This window comes from Podarcis filfolensis (genome assembly GCF_964270895.1).
Source record: "Podarcis filfolensis genome assembly, chromosome: 14".
NCBI classification, from domain to species: domain Eukaryota; kingdom Metazoa; phylum Chordata; class Lepidosauria; order Squamata; family Lacertidae; genus Podarcis; species Podarcis filfolensis.
In genome coordinates, this window is record NC_139616.1 from 1,966,384 (window position 1) to 1,982,402 (window position 16,019).

Below are 16,019 nucleotides of genomic sequence, written 5' to 3' on the forward strand. Positions count from 1 at the left end.
AGGTTGAACTAGATGAGCTTTGGAGTCCCTTCCAACTCTACTATTCTATTATCTAGTCCAGCATCCTCTTCTCCCAGTAGCTGACCAGATGCCTGTGGGAAACAACAAGGAGGACCTGAGCACAAGAACTGCTTCCCCTCCTGTAGTTTCCAGCAAGGAGTACTCAGAAGCATTGCTTCCTTCAGTTTTGGAGGCAGAGCACAGCCATCGCTGCTACCAACCATGGATAGACCTCTCCTCCATGAATTGGTCCAGGCCTTTCCAAGTTGGTGACCATCACTGCCTTTTCTGGGAGGGAGTTCCATAGTTTAAATATGCACTACATGAAAAAGTACTATCTTTTATCAGTCCTGAATCTTTCAACATTCAACTTAATTGAAAGTCCACAAGTTGTAGGTAAAGGTAAAGGACCCCTGGACAGTTAAATCTAGTCAAATTTGACTATGGGGTACAGCGCTCATCTCCGGTGTTCGTCTGCAGACAGCTTTCCAAGTCATCAAAAACATCAAGCCTCTTGAGCTTGATGATCCTAAGGTCAGCAATTCAAATCCACACAATGGGGTGAGCTCCTGTGGCTTTGTCCCAACTCCTGCCAGCCTAGCAGTTCAAAAGCATACCATCGCGAGTAGATAAGTAGGTACCGAAATTGTAGCGCTATGAGAGGCAGAAAAACTTTTCTCCATCCCTGTTCTTCCTGCCAGGCATAATTTTATAAACTTCTATCATGTCATCTCTTTCTTGTCTTTTCTCTGAACAAAAATGTCCCACTTGATCGTTTTCACTGCCCTTTTCTGAACCAAGTTTGCCAGCTCTACAATATCCAAATGCGACTGTACAATCAACTTGTGTAATAGCATCAGCAGTTGCATTTTCCGTTCCTTTCCTATGATAGCATGGAATTTGCCTTTCTCACAGCTAGATCAACATCTTCAGATGTCCACTATGACCCTAAGTCAGTCAGTTGCTGCCAGTTCAGACCCTTGAGCATTTATATGAAGTTGAGGGGCTTTGCCCCAATATGTTATCACTTGACACTGGTTTAGATTGAATCACATCACCATTTTACTGCCTTTTCACTCCATTTGGATAGATCATTTTGGAGTTCTTCACAATATCTTTTTGTTTCAACCTGAACATTTTATTATTGAAGACTTGGCCACCTCACTGCTCACCCCAAAGCTCTCTCCGTTCCAATATCTGACAAACTGTTCCTGCTTCCAGCTTCTTAACCAATTCCTGATCCCCAAGAGGACCTCTCCTCTTATTCCATGGTTACTGCTAATCTTACTCATCAGTGAAAGCTTATTGAAAGTCCAAGGACACTATGTCAACCAGATCACAGCTGTCTGTATGCTGGTTGATGCCCTCAAACACCTGGACTAGGTTCCTGAGACTTGCTTCAGATAGACTATAAAGGAGACCGGTGGGGTTTGGAGGGGGGCTGAATTGTGGGGACCTGACCATCTGCCTGCCCCTAGAGCCACCATTGCTAGTTCCGTCCCTGGTCAGCCCGGTGTGGTGTAGGGGTTAGACTCGGACGTGAGAGAGACCAGGAGTCGCCTCTCCACTTGGCCCTGAAGCTGCCTAGGGGACCTGGCTCCAGTCCCGGCCTCGCCGGGTTGTGGCGGGGATTAAACCCGAGGAGCGGGGAGAGCCCTGGGCTCCAGGCCAGCGGGACGACCTCGGACGCGCCCGGCTTTGCGCGGCTGGAGGAGGCGGGCAGCGGCGGCTGGAGGGCGGCTCCTCCGGCGGCGGCGAGGAGGCGGAGGGGGGCGCGGCGCCTCCCGGCTCAGCTGGCGCTTGGGGCCGCGGCAGGCGGAGGCTCCGGGCGCGGCATGGCGGAGGCGGGCGGGCGGCGGGCCGGGGGCGCCGGCCCCGTGGAGATCCGCGTCGCCGCGGCGCCTGATGCCCGGCTCGACGGCCAGGACGCGGACGCGCGCCTGAGTCTCGAGCCCGCGGGCAGCGGCAGCTGCAGCGACGACGAGGCCGGGCGGGACGGCGGCTTCGGCGGCGGGAGGTCCAGGTAGGGACGGGGCGCCGGGCGGGGGAGCCCCGCTTGCCCGGGCCTGGCCTCCTCGGCGCCCTTCGCCATCCATCTCCCGCTTCGGGCTGGCTTGGCCTGTCTTGACTCCGCATTCAGCGGGGCTGGAAGTGAGCTGCGCGTCCCGGAGCTGAAAAGGTCCCCGGGCAGCGCCTGGCGGGGTCCCTCGCTTCAAGGCTGCTATTTGGCAATTGCAGAGCGAGTGGCATGTGGTGCCAGGCGGGAGTCCGCTCCTAAACCTGCTCCCGGTCTTTCCGCTCCAGCCCCGGGCAGAGGTGGGGTTTGGCTGCGCTAGAGCAACGCGGTTCTTTTCTTCTTCTTTCGTGAAGCCGTTTAGCGAGGCTTGACTCGCGGTATTTGGTGGATGATCCAAACGGCGCTATTAGTCCGCAATAGTGAATAAGGCTCACAATCCACCCGCGAAGTCTCCCGCTCCTGCTGGGGAGGTAGGACTCGAAGTCTAGGATTTCTGCATTTGGGGAATGGAGAGGTGTCAGCCCTTGTGATGGGCTTTTGCAAAAGAAAAAGCCCGATGGCAAGGGGAAAGTCGCAAACTCTCCTTTACAGAAAGTGGGCGAGGAGGCAAAGAAAGATAGACGTTTTTCCCCCACGAGCTTCCATAGGAAGTTCTGCGGTTTCCATCTATGATGGAGGGGAGCTCGCCCCGGAGAGAAGGCGGGTGACTCGGTGGAGCCGCTGGCTAAGCCTCCAGACCTGTGTTAGCTACAAGGAGGCAGTTTGGATCCAGCTCAGAGTGACCAGGTAACGTGCGCAGTCACCCTTTTAGGCACGCGTGGCCGGGTGTCTGTGATTGCATTTGCTATAATGCACTTCAGCTCATATTCCATCCACACAGTAACTAGCACTAATTCAATGCACAAAGAAGACATTTCTATTTTTGGTATCTTTGGACCAAAGAGATGCGATGCTGAGTGGTATCAGGATTCTTTAAAAAAAAAAATGGTGGCAGGTGTGTGCGTGTGTGTGTGGTACTCCATCAGGTCCACAGAATATCAAGAGAGCAGGCTTAAGTCTTTCCTCCCCTTCCATGAACCCCCCACCCCCAACTCGAAGTGTCAAAATTTGCTCACCTGCTACTGTCTGTCTGTCTGTCTGTCTGTCTATCTATCTATCTATCTATCTATCTATCTATCTATCTACGGTATCTATCCATGACCATAGGAAACTGTCTTATTAAACCAAGCTCCCCTAGCTCCTTACTTAGGGGCTTCAACCCGAGACCTCCTGCATGGAGAGCATGGGCTCTGCCGCTGAACTATGCCCTTCTCCGACAAACTCCACCGTGATTGCTAAAGATGCATTTGGTATCACATCCAGTTTGGCTCTGCCAAGATGTGAAGAGAATGAGGTCCATAAAAAACCAAAACCCAGTCCTCCTTATAGCTGCCCTTTGGGCATGGGGGCGCCCTTTCCGTGAAAACGTTTCTACCCCAATTCCTCCCTATCCTGTCCCCTCACATTTGCCCCTCTCCAATTGCGCAGTCTGGGAACTCCCAGCATTCCCTTCCCTCTGCTGTGCAGAAAACAACTGTTTAGCCAACATTGGAACTGTTCACCTTGGCAAAACTGCTGCCACCTGCCTTCCACCACCAAGGAAGGAACAGAATCTCAGCCCTTAGTTCAGAACCCGTTCTGTCAGCGACGGGGAATCCGTGACTGTCGAGATGTTGCGGGACTCCCCCTCCCATTGACATCCCACCCAGCCTGGCCAATTGTCAGGGGTGGTGGGCAGAGGGCCGCCCCCACAGTTCCGTTGACTCTGCATGCAGTTGGGGAAGCGGTGCGCACGTAGCTTTTGCCACAATCCTTATGCACCCTGGTGCTCTGCTTTGATGTGTTTCCTTCCCAAAGCAGCTTTGATTCGAATTGAGGAAAAGTACGACCTCGCGTTTTAAGCAGGCCATGTGTGCACAGCCTCAGAGTGTTGCAGCATCTGGAAGAGAGAATAACCTCCTCCTCCCCGCCCGCCCCCCGTCGGGCCCGCCTTCCCTTGCCCCCTCCTTGCATGATGTTTTGCTATTGCTCCATATTCTCTCCTGCTATAGATGCTGTTAAAACACCCCCTTCCATAAACAACGCAGAGGCTCCCCTGCCAAGGGGCACGCGGGCTAGCTTCTCCCCCCGGCAAGGAGCGGACGGGTGCCCCGCATCCTCAAGGGGACCCTAGCGCAGTAGCTGACGCAGGCGCCGCGTGACGCGACCCAAGAGGCTCCCAAATCCTGCAGGAAGCTGCGCGCAACTGGAGCCGGATGTTGCACCAAGCGGCGCTCGCCCTGTCCTCCTCCTCCGGTCCAGCCCATGCGATGCTGCAAAGTCGCCTTTGGCCGGGAGCCTGGGAGACGAGGTTCCCCCCACCCCGCCCCAGGGGAGAGGAAGGGATCTCCTGCTGACCTGGCACTGGCACTGGCGGGGGGGGGGGGGGAGCTGCGCTGCGCTGTAATCTGATGCCCCCGAGGGGGAGCGGATGAGCAGAAGGAGGTGACCTCCGTTACTTTTCCATCCCGCGAAATCCGTCTGGCTCTGCTCCCTGGTGCGCTGGGAGGGTGTCAGCAAGCCACCTTCGGAAGCGCTTACAAGTTCGGGGTGGGCAGCCGGTGGCCCCTCCAGATGGTGCGGGGCTTGAACTCTCCGGTGAGGAGGGTTGATATTCAGCAACATCTGGCTGCACCTTCGCCAGCCTTATTACCGATGTTGTCCTCGGGGGGGGGGGGCGGTTAATGCCGCCAGCTAAGGATGTGCCAAATGGGTTTTTCTCCACCACCCATAAAGTTTCTGCTTTCATGAAGAACGTGAGGGGGGGTGGCTTGGAGGTCCTTTAGTCCTACCAGCTGCTCAATGCAGGATCCACAGTTACAGCCTCCCTGACAGATGAACCTCCCGCCTCTACCTCCAGTGAACTATCTGGTTAGATATTCTAAGATAACATAAGTAGAATTATTTGTAAGTACCAAATTGGCCTAGGAGTTAAATATGATAAATTGTGTAACATTATGGATAGAGAACACTATGAAGAGAGAGACAGGTGTTAGTTGAATAAGTTAATTTTATTCGAAATTAGATATTGGAAAACTGCTACAATGAGTTATATGGAAACTCAGCTAGGGAGACTTGAGGAAATCATCCAATAATGATAATTAAAGTGGGATGTTAACAGTTAGGATATATGTTTGTTCATTTGTCTTTTTTATATTGTAATGTTTTTCTTTTATGTTTCTTATAAATTTGGAAAATTAATTTAAAAAATTGTGGGGGGGGGGATTAAATACCTCTAGTGAAGGGAGTTTGCCCCACTGTCAAACATCACCACTGAGATGCTCTGCCTCATGTTGAGCCCAGATTTGGTTCCCTGCCTTTCCCATACACTGAACATATCTGTATTGTCTACATAACAGATGTTTGAAGTCAGATGTTTGAAGTCAGCTTATCCTCTGTGCCCTTAATGTTCTCTTCTCCAGGTTAGATATACCCATTCCTTGTAAGGCTTTGCTTCCAGGAACCCCTCTGGACCAGGAACCCTGTGGCCCATCTAGTCTAGCCCAGCATCCTGCTTACCATGGTGCCAAACCAAATGCCTCTAGGAAGCCCATAATCGGGCCCCAGAGTGAACCCCTCTGTTACTTCCTAGCACTTCATCTTCCCTTGCTAGATGTGCAGGTTCCACTCCTCCCTGAATTTGCCTGATTCACTTTTAAAGCTATCTAAGCTAATAGCCAGCACCACCGCTTGGAACAGTGAACACAGAAACCTTTTCCTAAGAGAAAGTAGCTTCCTTGATGAAATGTTATGGAAGAAATACAGTAAGATGAATGAATCAAGAAAGGAAAGTCATAGATTTAGGGAAATTGTGTCATAACAAGGTGATCTAAAGTACATAACAAACGGCAGACACAACCACTTCTAGTTCTATTGCAAATTCAGTTCAGGGTCATTAATCTTGAGAAGTGAATTTATGATTCTCCTGTGCAAGAGAGGGATGGGCAGTGGTGCCAGGGCAGGACTTGGGGGCAGATGCACAGTGCCCCACCTGTCCAAATGAGCAGGAGGACTCCCAAGGGCAGTAGGACCAGCTTATCACATTTTGAAGAGGGGGAGGGGGGAGGGAGAGAGACTGAAACCATTAAGTTCAAATTCTAAAATCACCTAACTGCACCACTGGGGACACCAAGACCTGTCACCTTCCACACCCTTTAACTGGAGATTGCACTGGACTACACTTTACAAATCCACTTCAGACCACGGGTTCTTTAACTGAAACTCACATCAATGTGGCTATGACTTTCATTTCAGGGAGTGTATGAGTCTCTGCTTGCTATCTCCAAATGACACTTGGAGAATGGGGGTGTTTTGGCTGTGCTGGATGTATGGGTGTGTGTTGCAGTCTTATGCAGGCACGCACGCACGCACGCACGCATATGAACGAGTGACCTGCTGGGCACCTGTTTCCATCAAGACTCTGGAGCAGTGGGCAGGTGGTTGTTTTCATGGTGGAGGAAAAAAGATTAGGGTGGCTGCATCACTCAGAGATTAGTGAAATAGGGCAGGACGGCCTGTTAGGAAGCTGCTGTTAATTAGTGTGATTGGCTTGTTGAAGTCTCCCTCTGGACTGTGACGCACTACTGGCTGCTTGCAAGGAGTCACCTAGAAATAAATGGATCTGGAAGATCCTAGGCATAATCTTGGATTGCCGCTGTCTTAATGAGCTGACGCTGGGCATCCCCCATAGCAGTGGCGTAGAATAGTAGCTCTGCAGCATTCTGTGCCTGTCTCTCCCTTCTTCCCCTACTACTGGTTTCACTTGACTTTTGAATAGGTTTCAATAATGCATACATTTAGAGGGTGTGTAGCATTGCGGGGGGAGGGACAGGGAGAGATCTAAATGAACTCTGGATAATGTTTACCCAGTAACCAGGACTCTGGGGTCCGAAGCAGAATAGCTTTTGCTCAGTAGGTAGGAAGCACATCCAGAAGTCCCACCTGGGCTTGCTAACATGGGCCAGCATAGAACTAACTGATAGCCGTAACCCAAATCAAAATGGTGTGTGTGACCTGAAAAACTTTCTGGTAGGCGACAGAATTGTTGCGAGGGGGTGCCAGAAGAAAGGGTCTCTCTCATTCTTGTCCCACCAGCATCCAAATCATATTTGGTTAGAAAATAAAGAGGAGCCTCCACACAGTGGCTCTCCCACCCAAGAGAGTCCCTCCTTTTCCATAGTTCAAACCATGTTCAAGGTGGCTTTCAGCATGAAAAATATATATGTAATTACAACATAACAAAAGTAGTCATAAGGAATAAATAAAACATCAGCAAAACACACAAACAAATCCAACAATTTACACATACAAAAATTGTATATCAATAAAAAACATGCTAACAGGGTGAGATTGGATGCCCCATCGACCTCACCACCCCATGACCACCTTAGTGCCTGCAGGAAACTACACGCAACATTTTCTATCCTGAATTCTGCTTAATTCAGTAAATAAGCTATACTGGTGTATGTTGCATGTGTGTAGAAACTAGGCTTGGGTACCATCGTGGTAACTTTGTGAACCTGGACGCTAATGGGATTTCATTAACTTATTTTATTTTTGGTATTTCTTACCCACTCTTCACCCTAAGGTCCCAGAGTGGGTCATGTTAGCTAAATTACAACCACAAATTAGTGAATAATCAGCAAACTATAAAACAACATCTATATATCTATATCATCTATATCTATATCTATATCTATATCTATATCTATATCTATATCTATATCTAAGGTAAAGGGCCCCTGGATGGTTAAGACCAGTCAAGGACGACTATGGGGTTGTGGCTCTCATCTCGCTTTCAGGCCAAGGGAGCCGGTGTTTTTCCACAGAAAGCTTTCCAGGTCGTGTGGCCAGCAGGACTAAACTGCTTCTGGCTCAACAGAACACTGTGCCAAGTGCCAGAGCGCACGGAAACGCCATTTACCTTTCCACCCCAGCAGTACCTATTTATCTACTTGCACTGGTGTGCTTTCAAACTGCTAGGTTGGCAGGAGCTGGGACAGAGCAAAGAGAGCTCACTCCGTCACAGGGATTCAAACTACCAACCTTCCGATTGGCAAGCCCAAGAAGCTCAGTGGTTTAGACCACAGCGCCACTCACGTCACTATCTATATCAGATATAGATAGATTTCTAGAAGAAAAGGTGCCAGAACTCACAATGAATGCGAGTTCCTGCTGGAAAAAAGCCATACACACATAAAAAATTCCACTGTTGAAAGGAACGACAACTAGAGAACATTTTTCCTGCTCTTTTACCCTGATCCCTTAAGACCCTCCTGTGTCTCTTTCCACTCTTGGAAGGAAAAAGGAAATGCTTGTGACTTTTACATTTGCTTTGGAGAAGGACATGACACCAGTGTTTCCAGCCCAGTTGAGCAGGGAAGTGTTATACACGTGTGGTCTGCACTTCCCTCTCTTGAAAAATAAAATAACAGCTGTTTCTAACCTCCTTTACCAAGTCAAGGTGTTGCTTTCGCTTCCGGCTGCCACCCTTGCAGAGCTGTCATTTGCAAAATGCAGCTGTTAATTCCCAAATTATATTTTGGCTGTTTTAGAAATGAGTACGCAACTACTGATATAAAGTTGAAGTGTGTGTGTGTTTCTCTCTCATTGGCTGAGGCAAACAAAATTGTCTCAAACCTTTTAAACCAAAGTTGAGAAGGAATCCTAGTGACTCAATGGCAGAGCACCAGACAGCTTCTGGTTCAATCTCAAGAAGCTCCGCAACTTGAAAGGGCCAGGCAGCTGGTGATGAGAGAGGACTGTTTCTTCCTCACCCCCAGGAAAGTCAGCTGTCAATCAGAGTGGAAAATCCCAGGCTAGAAAAACAGTCTAAACTGGCAAGAGGCAACTTCCTAGTGCATAGCACACAAGTGTCCCGTTTTAGGTGGGACATCCCAGATGGACAGAAGCCGCCCAATCCTGGATGTCCCATTTTGACTTCTGTGCTCTGGCCACACCAGCGTGTGGGACCCAAAGACAGGCGTTTTTTTGTCCTTCCCTGTGGTGTGAGTCAGTTGGCTCACACCAGAGTGAGGAGGGCGGGAGGGTAGCAGCTTCTCCCTTGGGTGCCAGTTGACGCAACTTTGGTCAAGGCCTTGGAGGAGGAAGAGGAGGCCACAGAGGAGGAGGTTGCAGGTGAAGGTGTGGGGGAAGGAAGGGTGGCGGTGGGGTGGCAGTGGCAGCGAAGGAGCAAGTGGGTGAAGGAGCCGGCAGCTGGAGGGGGGCAATGGAGGGGGGTGCCCTGATTTGCCCTCCTGAAATGTGGGGGCGGTTATGCTAATGTTTCTTTAAGAAACAAAGCAGTGAAGCAGGCCTTGAGAGTCCATGGCATTAAAGGTTTCCATTCTTTTGAAGTCCAGGCGTAACAGCTCACTCAGCTGTTTCTTCACTGGATTGGGCAGGTTATACATATATGAAAAATAAAAAGAATAGTTGCACCCAGTATAAAATTATGAGTGCAAAAGGTAATACAAGACATGAAAAAATAACAATTGTTAAGATACACCCGTGTAAAAAAGATAAAAGAGTAAAAAGAATTTTTAAAAAGACAAAAGAGGAAAAGAAGAAGAAAACATAAACATTACAAGATCATTATTTCACTTATCCTAAACCTAACCTAATACAGTATATAAAAATGATTTCCAAATATGATTAAATTTGTCCATGGCAAGTCTATGTTTGTACGCAACTTGTTCATGTGTTGCAAGTTTATACTGTACATATTTTTTTCCCCATTCGTTGAAGGGAACCTCATTTTTTTCTTCCAGTTCATCAATACCTGTATTTTTGCCATAGTAAGGGTGCAGAGAGTCCATTCATATTGTCCCTTTGTTAGGTTCCATGTATTTGGTATATAATTCAAAATGATATTTTCTTCTGCAAATCTAAGAGTTTTCCACACAGTCACATTAATCCTTTCTATTACCCTCTGCCAATGTAGAACATTGTAAGAACATATATTTTAAAGAAGCATTGTCCTTGTTACATCTCCAGCAGCTCAATGTCTTAGATAACACTTTCATGAACAAATGTAATGGAATCCAGTAAATTCTAAATATTATTTTTTTGTTGTATGAGTCTTAGTTTAAGGTCTAGAGACACCCCTGTTAGAGAATACAGTTTCCCATTGCTTTGTTGAGATTGAGACTTCAAGTTCTTTCTTACACTTCCTCCCTTAATATCTGTATTTCAAACTGGTTTACTGCTAAAAAACATTTGTATAAGGTGATAGTGGGGTGTATTTGTTACATAAGAGTTAATCAGCTGTTTTAAGCTACTGGTCCATAAGTGGTAGTTAGCCAATCCTTTATCTGAACATATTGCCATTGAGCATTTAAGGGTAATTCATATTACCCTTAACATAACTCTTAACAAAGAGTATACTTAAAATTCATCCTTCTCGTCTATCAATTGGCCTGACGTTAATATGGCTGAATTTATTCAGCTCTTCCATATCCCCATTTATTTCCCTATTTTTAGAGTCTGCTCTCCCCACAAAGTCATTTTAGTGTGGGAGAAAAGGTCAAATTATTTTTTTGGACATGTGTTGCCATATTATTCAAATTGATGAAAATGTTTCAATAGCATCTCAGGTATTATTAATGTGTTTTGATCCAACTGCTCCCCTCTTTCTAGAGGGTATACATAGCAGTATTCCAAAATAACCTAGTTTGGACAGTTATTATCAGTTATGGGTCTCCAGAATCAAAAGCGAGGATTCCTGTTCTGAATCTCAGTTGGAAGGGACCAGTGCCACCAAACGTCCAGCTTCTAGTTGAAGCCAGCTGGGCCTCTGTAACATGGGGGACAACCTCCAGAAGATCTCCATCGTAGAGCTGGGATACAAGGGCTCAGGCAACCCAAGCCCCTCTGTATTCTGCTTCTGCCCAGTGTGAATGATGGAGCCTCCCTTTTGAAATGGCAGGAATGCATCTGCTATTGAATCCATGTGTGTATGTGAGCAGTGGAGCAGGTGGAGAAGGAGAACCCCCAATGCCTCCACAGAGCCTAGCAATCTGCATTTGAAATATCCAGTGGGGGGTGGTAAGGGAAGAGGAGGGGTGCAAAATTATGGAGACGGTGAAATCCAAAAAAGAAATGATCAAGGAGCCAGAAAAACAACCACATTAGATTGTGACTCATCTGCCTGTGAGTCATCAGACAATCCAAACACAGGCACACGTCAAGGCTAATCCTATGTTCTTTGCCTCTCCAAAGCTGCTGAGGCACAAGAGTAAATTGCACTCTTCAGTGTGATATATTCGAAAAACACAATCTATGTTTTTAAATTGGGGGGAGGGGAGAGCAGTATTCAGCATCTTTGCTCTCTTTTTTTCAAGACCAAGTGACACTTGTAAGACAACAGCACTTGATGAATCATATCTCTGGTGGGCCATCCGTTTATCAAGACCTGGCATAATTCCATCACTTAACAAAGTAGTTTTTACTGCCCTTGAGGACTAGAGATAGGTGACTAAAACATGTGGTTTTTGTTTGCAGAAGATGTAGTGATGGATAAGGCTGTCAGTGGGTACTGTTAATATTAGGAAGGGGCTTTCTCTGCACTCTTTCTGATGCCTGCTTAAAAACTTTTATGTTTGGGCAAGCCTACCCAGACATGTAATTCATATATATATATATATATATATATATATATGTATTTGTTTTTAAATGGTTGAATGGTTGACTCTGACTGAGACCCTCTCTCTGTCTCTCTCCTTCTATTTATATATATGGGGGGAGACACCTACATGTCTCCTGTTTTAAAAGCACACTTCCATGTATCTGGGGATTTTATCAGTATTTTCTTTGGAATATTTCATATTGTTTTATGTAAAGCACTTAGAGACTTTTGTTGATTAAAAGGTATATAAGTAGCCACAAAAATAGCCACGATGGCCGTATGCCCCCTCCAGTCTTGGGCCTGCTTAGGGGCACAAGAGGGGAGAGGGCTGGTCCTCTTAAATCCTGCCTGTGGGCTCTCCAAAGGGAGAGGCTTGTTCACTGTGAGAACAGATGGGCCTGTGGTCTAATCCAGTCCTAGGGCTCTTATTGGGTTCTTATATAGGATTGGTAATTGGTGCCTTAAACTGTTCTACATAAGTTGCAGGATTTAGTGTTTCATGGCTTTGGATTTCTGCAAAGTAAAAATGTGTTTTTCTGGGCCTGACATCAGTAAGTCAAACAAGCTTGTCAACCCTGTGAAGTGCACAGATTTTATTATTATTACCAGTACGTCATCATTCCCAGGGCTGGCAATCATGTCCAGTTCTCCCTCTAATACATGGATTTCACATGCTTTCTTTCCTGCTCAGTCACATTGTGACACGTGAATGAAAACGGACAACCTCATAAGACTTTGGTTACCATCTAGAATTGCTACTGTTCATTAATGTTCTACATACCGTACTTGATACTTACAGACTTTATTCTTGGCAACCCATTACATTTCATTGATTTTGTTTTCCTTTGGGCCTGATTCATGGCGCCTTGTTTTCTTCTTTTAATTTTAAAATATGGTTGCAGCGCCACTCAAACAGGTGTAGAATAGCAAAGTGCTATTGAAGCTTTTCAGTGCTAGCATTGCCTTTGAATTAGAAGCTTCCGCTTGTGGATTTTAGAAGTACAAAGGTTTAGAAGTACAAAATCAGTCACTTCTAGTTCCCTGCAGGAGAGTCATAATGGCTGCTCTCCTACCACTTTTATTTTTTATTTTTTTATTGTGAAATAGTTATTTTGGAATAGCAAAAAGACAGTATATCACAGTAAAGATAAAGAAAAACAAAACCAGTAATTAATCTGGATCAGGAACCGACAGGCGAAGGAGCAATTAATCGGTAACAGCACTGTCACACTAAACAGGAAGCAACAGCAAATAGAAGCTACAAATGGGAAAATAATAATTAACATTTCTCAGAACATTGCTTGAACAAGGCTTAATTCTGAGGAAACATCATAGTAGGACCATTGTTGCATAGCTGCATATTAAGTGTCACATGAAACCATCATTTTAGTTTCCTATTCAGGTGATTCCATTAGAAGAAATGCTTCTGTAGGTCAGAAGGACTCTCTTCTGAAAGTAGCCTTGCAAGAATGATTCCACCTTGCAGCAATATTTCCCTTGGAAGAAGCAGAAATGCAGGTGTAAAATTGTAATAAGACATCAAGGTGTGTTGAGCAATATCGTCTTCTTTTCTCTCTCTTCCTAGTGGTGGTGAGAATGACGGGGATGACTTTGGCCACAATTGGAAACCTCCGGAGCAGGAGCTGATCGTGAAGCTGGTGGCCCAGATTGAGTATTACTTCTCAGATGAAAACCTTGAAAAAGATGCCTTTCTCCTGAAGCATGTTCGGAGGAACAAGATGGGATACGTCAGTGTCAAGCTCCTGACATCTTTCAAAAAGGTGAGCTTTGTTGCATGGTGGCTGCAACCAGAGGGGCCAGCAGAGTCCATTCAGGCTATGCTCCTATATGCATATGGTTTTCCCTTCCTGTCCCTTTTCCCTTGTGTGTCAGCCCAGAACTTGGATACCAGAGGGCATTTCCACAATAAGAAAGCTTTGCTGTCTTTCAATTACATGGGCCATGCAGGCAGCCTAAAGCTGCAGGAGGCAGTCATAGAATCATAGAGTTGGAAGGGACCCCAAGGGTCATCTAATCCAACCCCCTGCAATGCAAGAATGCAGTCCTGGCTGTCTTGCAGGATATGCAGCTGGCCCAGCACAGAGCCACTGAGTGTCCTGCTGCTCCCTCCAGCAGCCTGAAGTAGGTTGTGTGTGCCTGTGTCCCTTGGTCTGCCAGGCTAATGGCAAATTATGCAAGTGAACGAAAGCTTTGTTTGTTTGTTTGTTTGTTTGTTTGTTTGTTTGAATTTCTATAGTACCCTTGACCTGAGGATCACAGGGCTGTTTACAATATAAAACCACAAAAGACATAACATAGAAAGAAACGAAAACAATACCCTCAACAGTTTAAAAGACCATAGATAGTTCAAGTAGCCAAAGGCCTGGGAGAAGAGGAATGTTTTTGCCTTTTCTCAATGAGCTACCTTTCCCTTACAGGTAAAACACTTGACCCGTGACTGGAGAACCACATCTTATGCCCTGAAATATTCTGATGTTTTGGAGCTGAATGAAGACAACAGGAAGGTCCGTCGTAACACTCCTGTCCCCGTCTTCCCTAGCGAGAATCTCCCAAGCAAGATGCTGCTTGTCTATGACATCTGCTTGGTTTCTGATCTCCATCCTCCAGATGGAGGACAAGAGAATGGATGTGTTCAAGAGAAGATAATGGAGCATCTCCTCAAAGCCTTTGTCAGGTTTGGTGTCATCTCGTCGGTTCGCATCCTCAAGCCTGGTCGGGATCTTCCACCAGATATCAAGAGATTCAGCAGCCGATACAGCCAAGTGGGAACCAAAGAATGTGCGATCATCGAGTTTGAAGAGGTAGATGCTGCTATCAAAGCTCACGAGTCTATGTGCATCAGGGACAACGAAACTGCCATGAAGGTTATCCTCATTGGAATGAAGCCTCCAAAAAAGAAGGTCCTCAGAGACAAGAACCGTGAAGAAGACTCCAGCAAGGCTCTCAGCAAAACGCGTTCAGTGAACAAGAGGGTTGAAGAACTTCAGTTCATTGGTGATGAATCTTCAGCCAACAGCTCCTCCGAGCCTGAGAGCAACCCAGCATCACCCATGTCTGGGCGCAGAAGCAACTCTTCCAACAAATTGAGTCTTTCTGCCTACCAGAACAATCATCTTAGCCCAAACGTGTCTCCAAGATCCAGCCCTTGGAGCAGCCCTTCTGCACTGCGTAAAGTGTCCAGGATGTCCCCACTTGCTGGAGAAGGAAGGCTTAGCCTGAGTACCAGCCCTGAGACATCAAGGAGATGCATGGATTATTCATCGGACAGTAGTGTTACTCCTTCCAGCAGCCCGTGGGTCCAGAGGCGGCGGCAAGCTCAGACTCTGACACAAGAGAAAAGTCCTGTAGGCAGCCCAATGCAGAGTCCCAAAATACCGACTGCAGTTGGGTTACCCGTTGGCGTTCTGCGTCTGCCCAGGGGCCCTGATGGTACGAAGGGATTCTATAACTGCCACGAAAGGAACAGGCTCACAAAGAACGAAGAAGCTTCGTGTGGTGCATTGAACTGATGGACTGTTCCAGTGCTGTCCTCCTCAAGGACTTGCATTGCTGTAGTATTTTCCTTTTTTTAAAAAAAGCTTTTCTATCTGTGTAGCTTTGTATGTTTATATTCGCACTTAAATCTATATGTTGTCTTCATTTTATTTTATTTTGGCTGAAATCTCAGCTATGCTGCATTTTACTTCTCTTTTTTATACCAGGAATAACCAAACATTTTAGGGGGGAAACCTTTTTATTTTGCAAAGTGCAAATATATTTTAGTGTGTGCAATGGTCAGAGTTGTACCCATTATTTTAACAGTATGTCGAAGCCTCTCTTGTATGTAATCCTTGAAAGGAACTCTGGAGTTTCTGATATATTGCTAGCGTTGACTGTCAAAAAGACAATTCGGAGTGTTTTTTTAGACAAAAAGTGTATTGGTATGAATAAAAAGCCACAAACATAAAAAAATGTTTTATCTCCTGGCTCATCAGGCTTCAAGCCAAGCAGGTGTGGATTGGATTGTGGAATGTATAAAACTGTTTTCAGACATGGGTTTGCTTTGTCTTCTCCTGCTCCGCAGGACCCTTGAGTGTTGCAAAGAATACTGGGTTCAGCGAAACTAATATGAAGTGAATTTTGGGGCCCTGCTATGATGGAAAATATTTACACAAATTCTGAGGGAATCTGTAAACACTTGAACCAAAATTTGCTACATTCATCTAGGTTGGAGGTGGGGGAAGTTATTGGATCACTGTGGCACATTCTAGGGTAGGCCATTAGTTTGTGTGGGGTGTC

General features: G+C 46.5%; 1 protein-coding gene across 5 annotated transcripts; it reads left to right on the forward strand.

Moving 5' to 3' along the window:
• The first annotated feature begins 1,823 nt into the window (after nt 1-1,823).
• Nucleotides 1,824-15,711, forward strand: LARP6 (La ribonucleoprotein 6, translational regulator). Of its 5 annotated transcripts, XM_083585980.1 has the most exons (4): nt 10,843-11,049; nt 11,437-11,484; nt 13,306-13,501; nt 14,159-15,711. In XM_083585980.1, the coding sequence occupies exons 1-4, from the start codon at nt 11,015-11,017 to the stop codon at nt 15,248-15,250; spliced, it is 1,371 nt and encodes a 456-aa protein (XP_083442106.1). In that variant the 5' UTR covers nt 10,843-11,014; the 3' UTR covers nt 15,251-15,711. The 5 variants fall into 5 exon arrangements, with proteins under 5 accessions (XP_083442105.1, XP_083442104.1, XP_083442107.1 ...); XM_083585979.1 differs by lacking the exons at nt 10,843-11,049; nt 11,437-11,484 and adding an exon at nt 1,824-2,023; XM_083585978.1 differs by lacking the exons at nt 10,843-11,049; nt 11,437-11,484 and adding an exon at nt 2,559-2,803.
• Nucleotides 15,712-16,019: the final 308 nt, after the last annotated feature.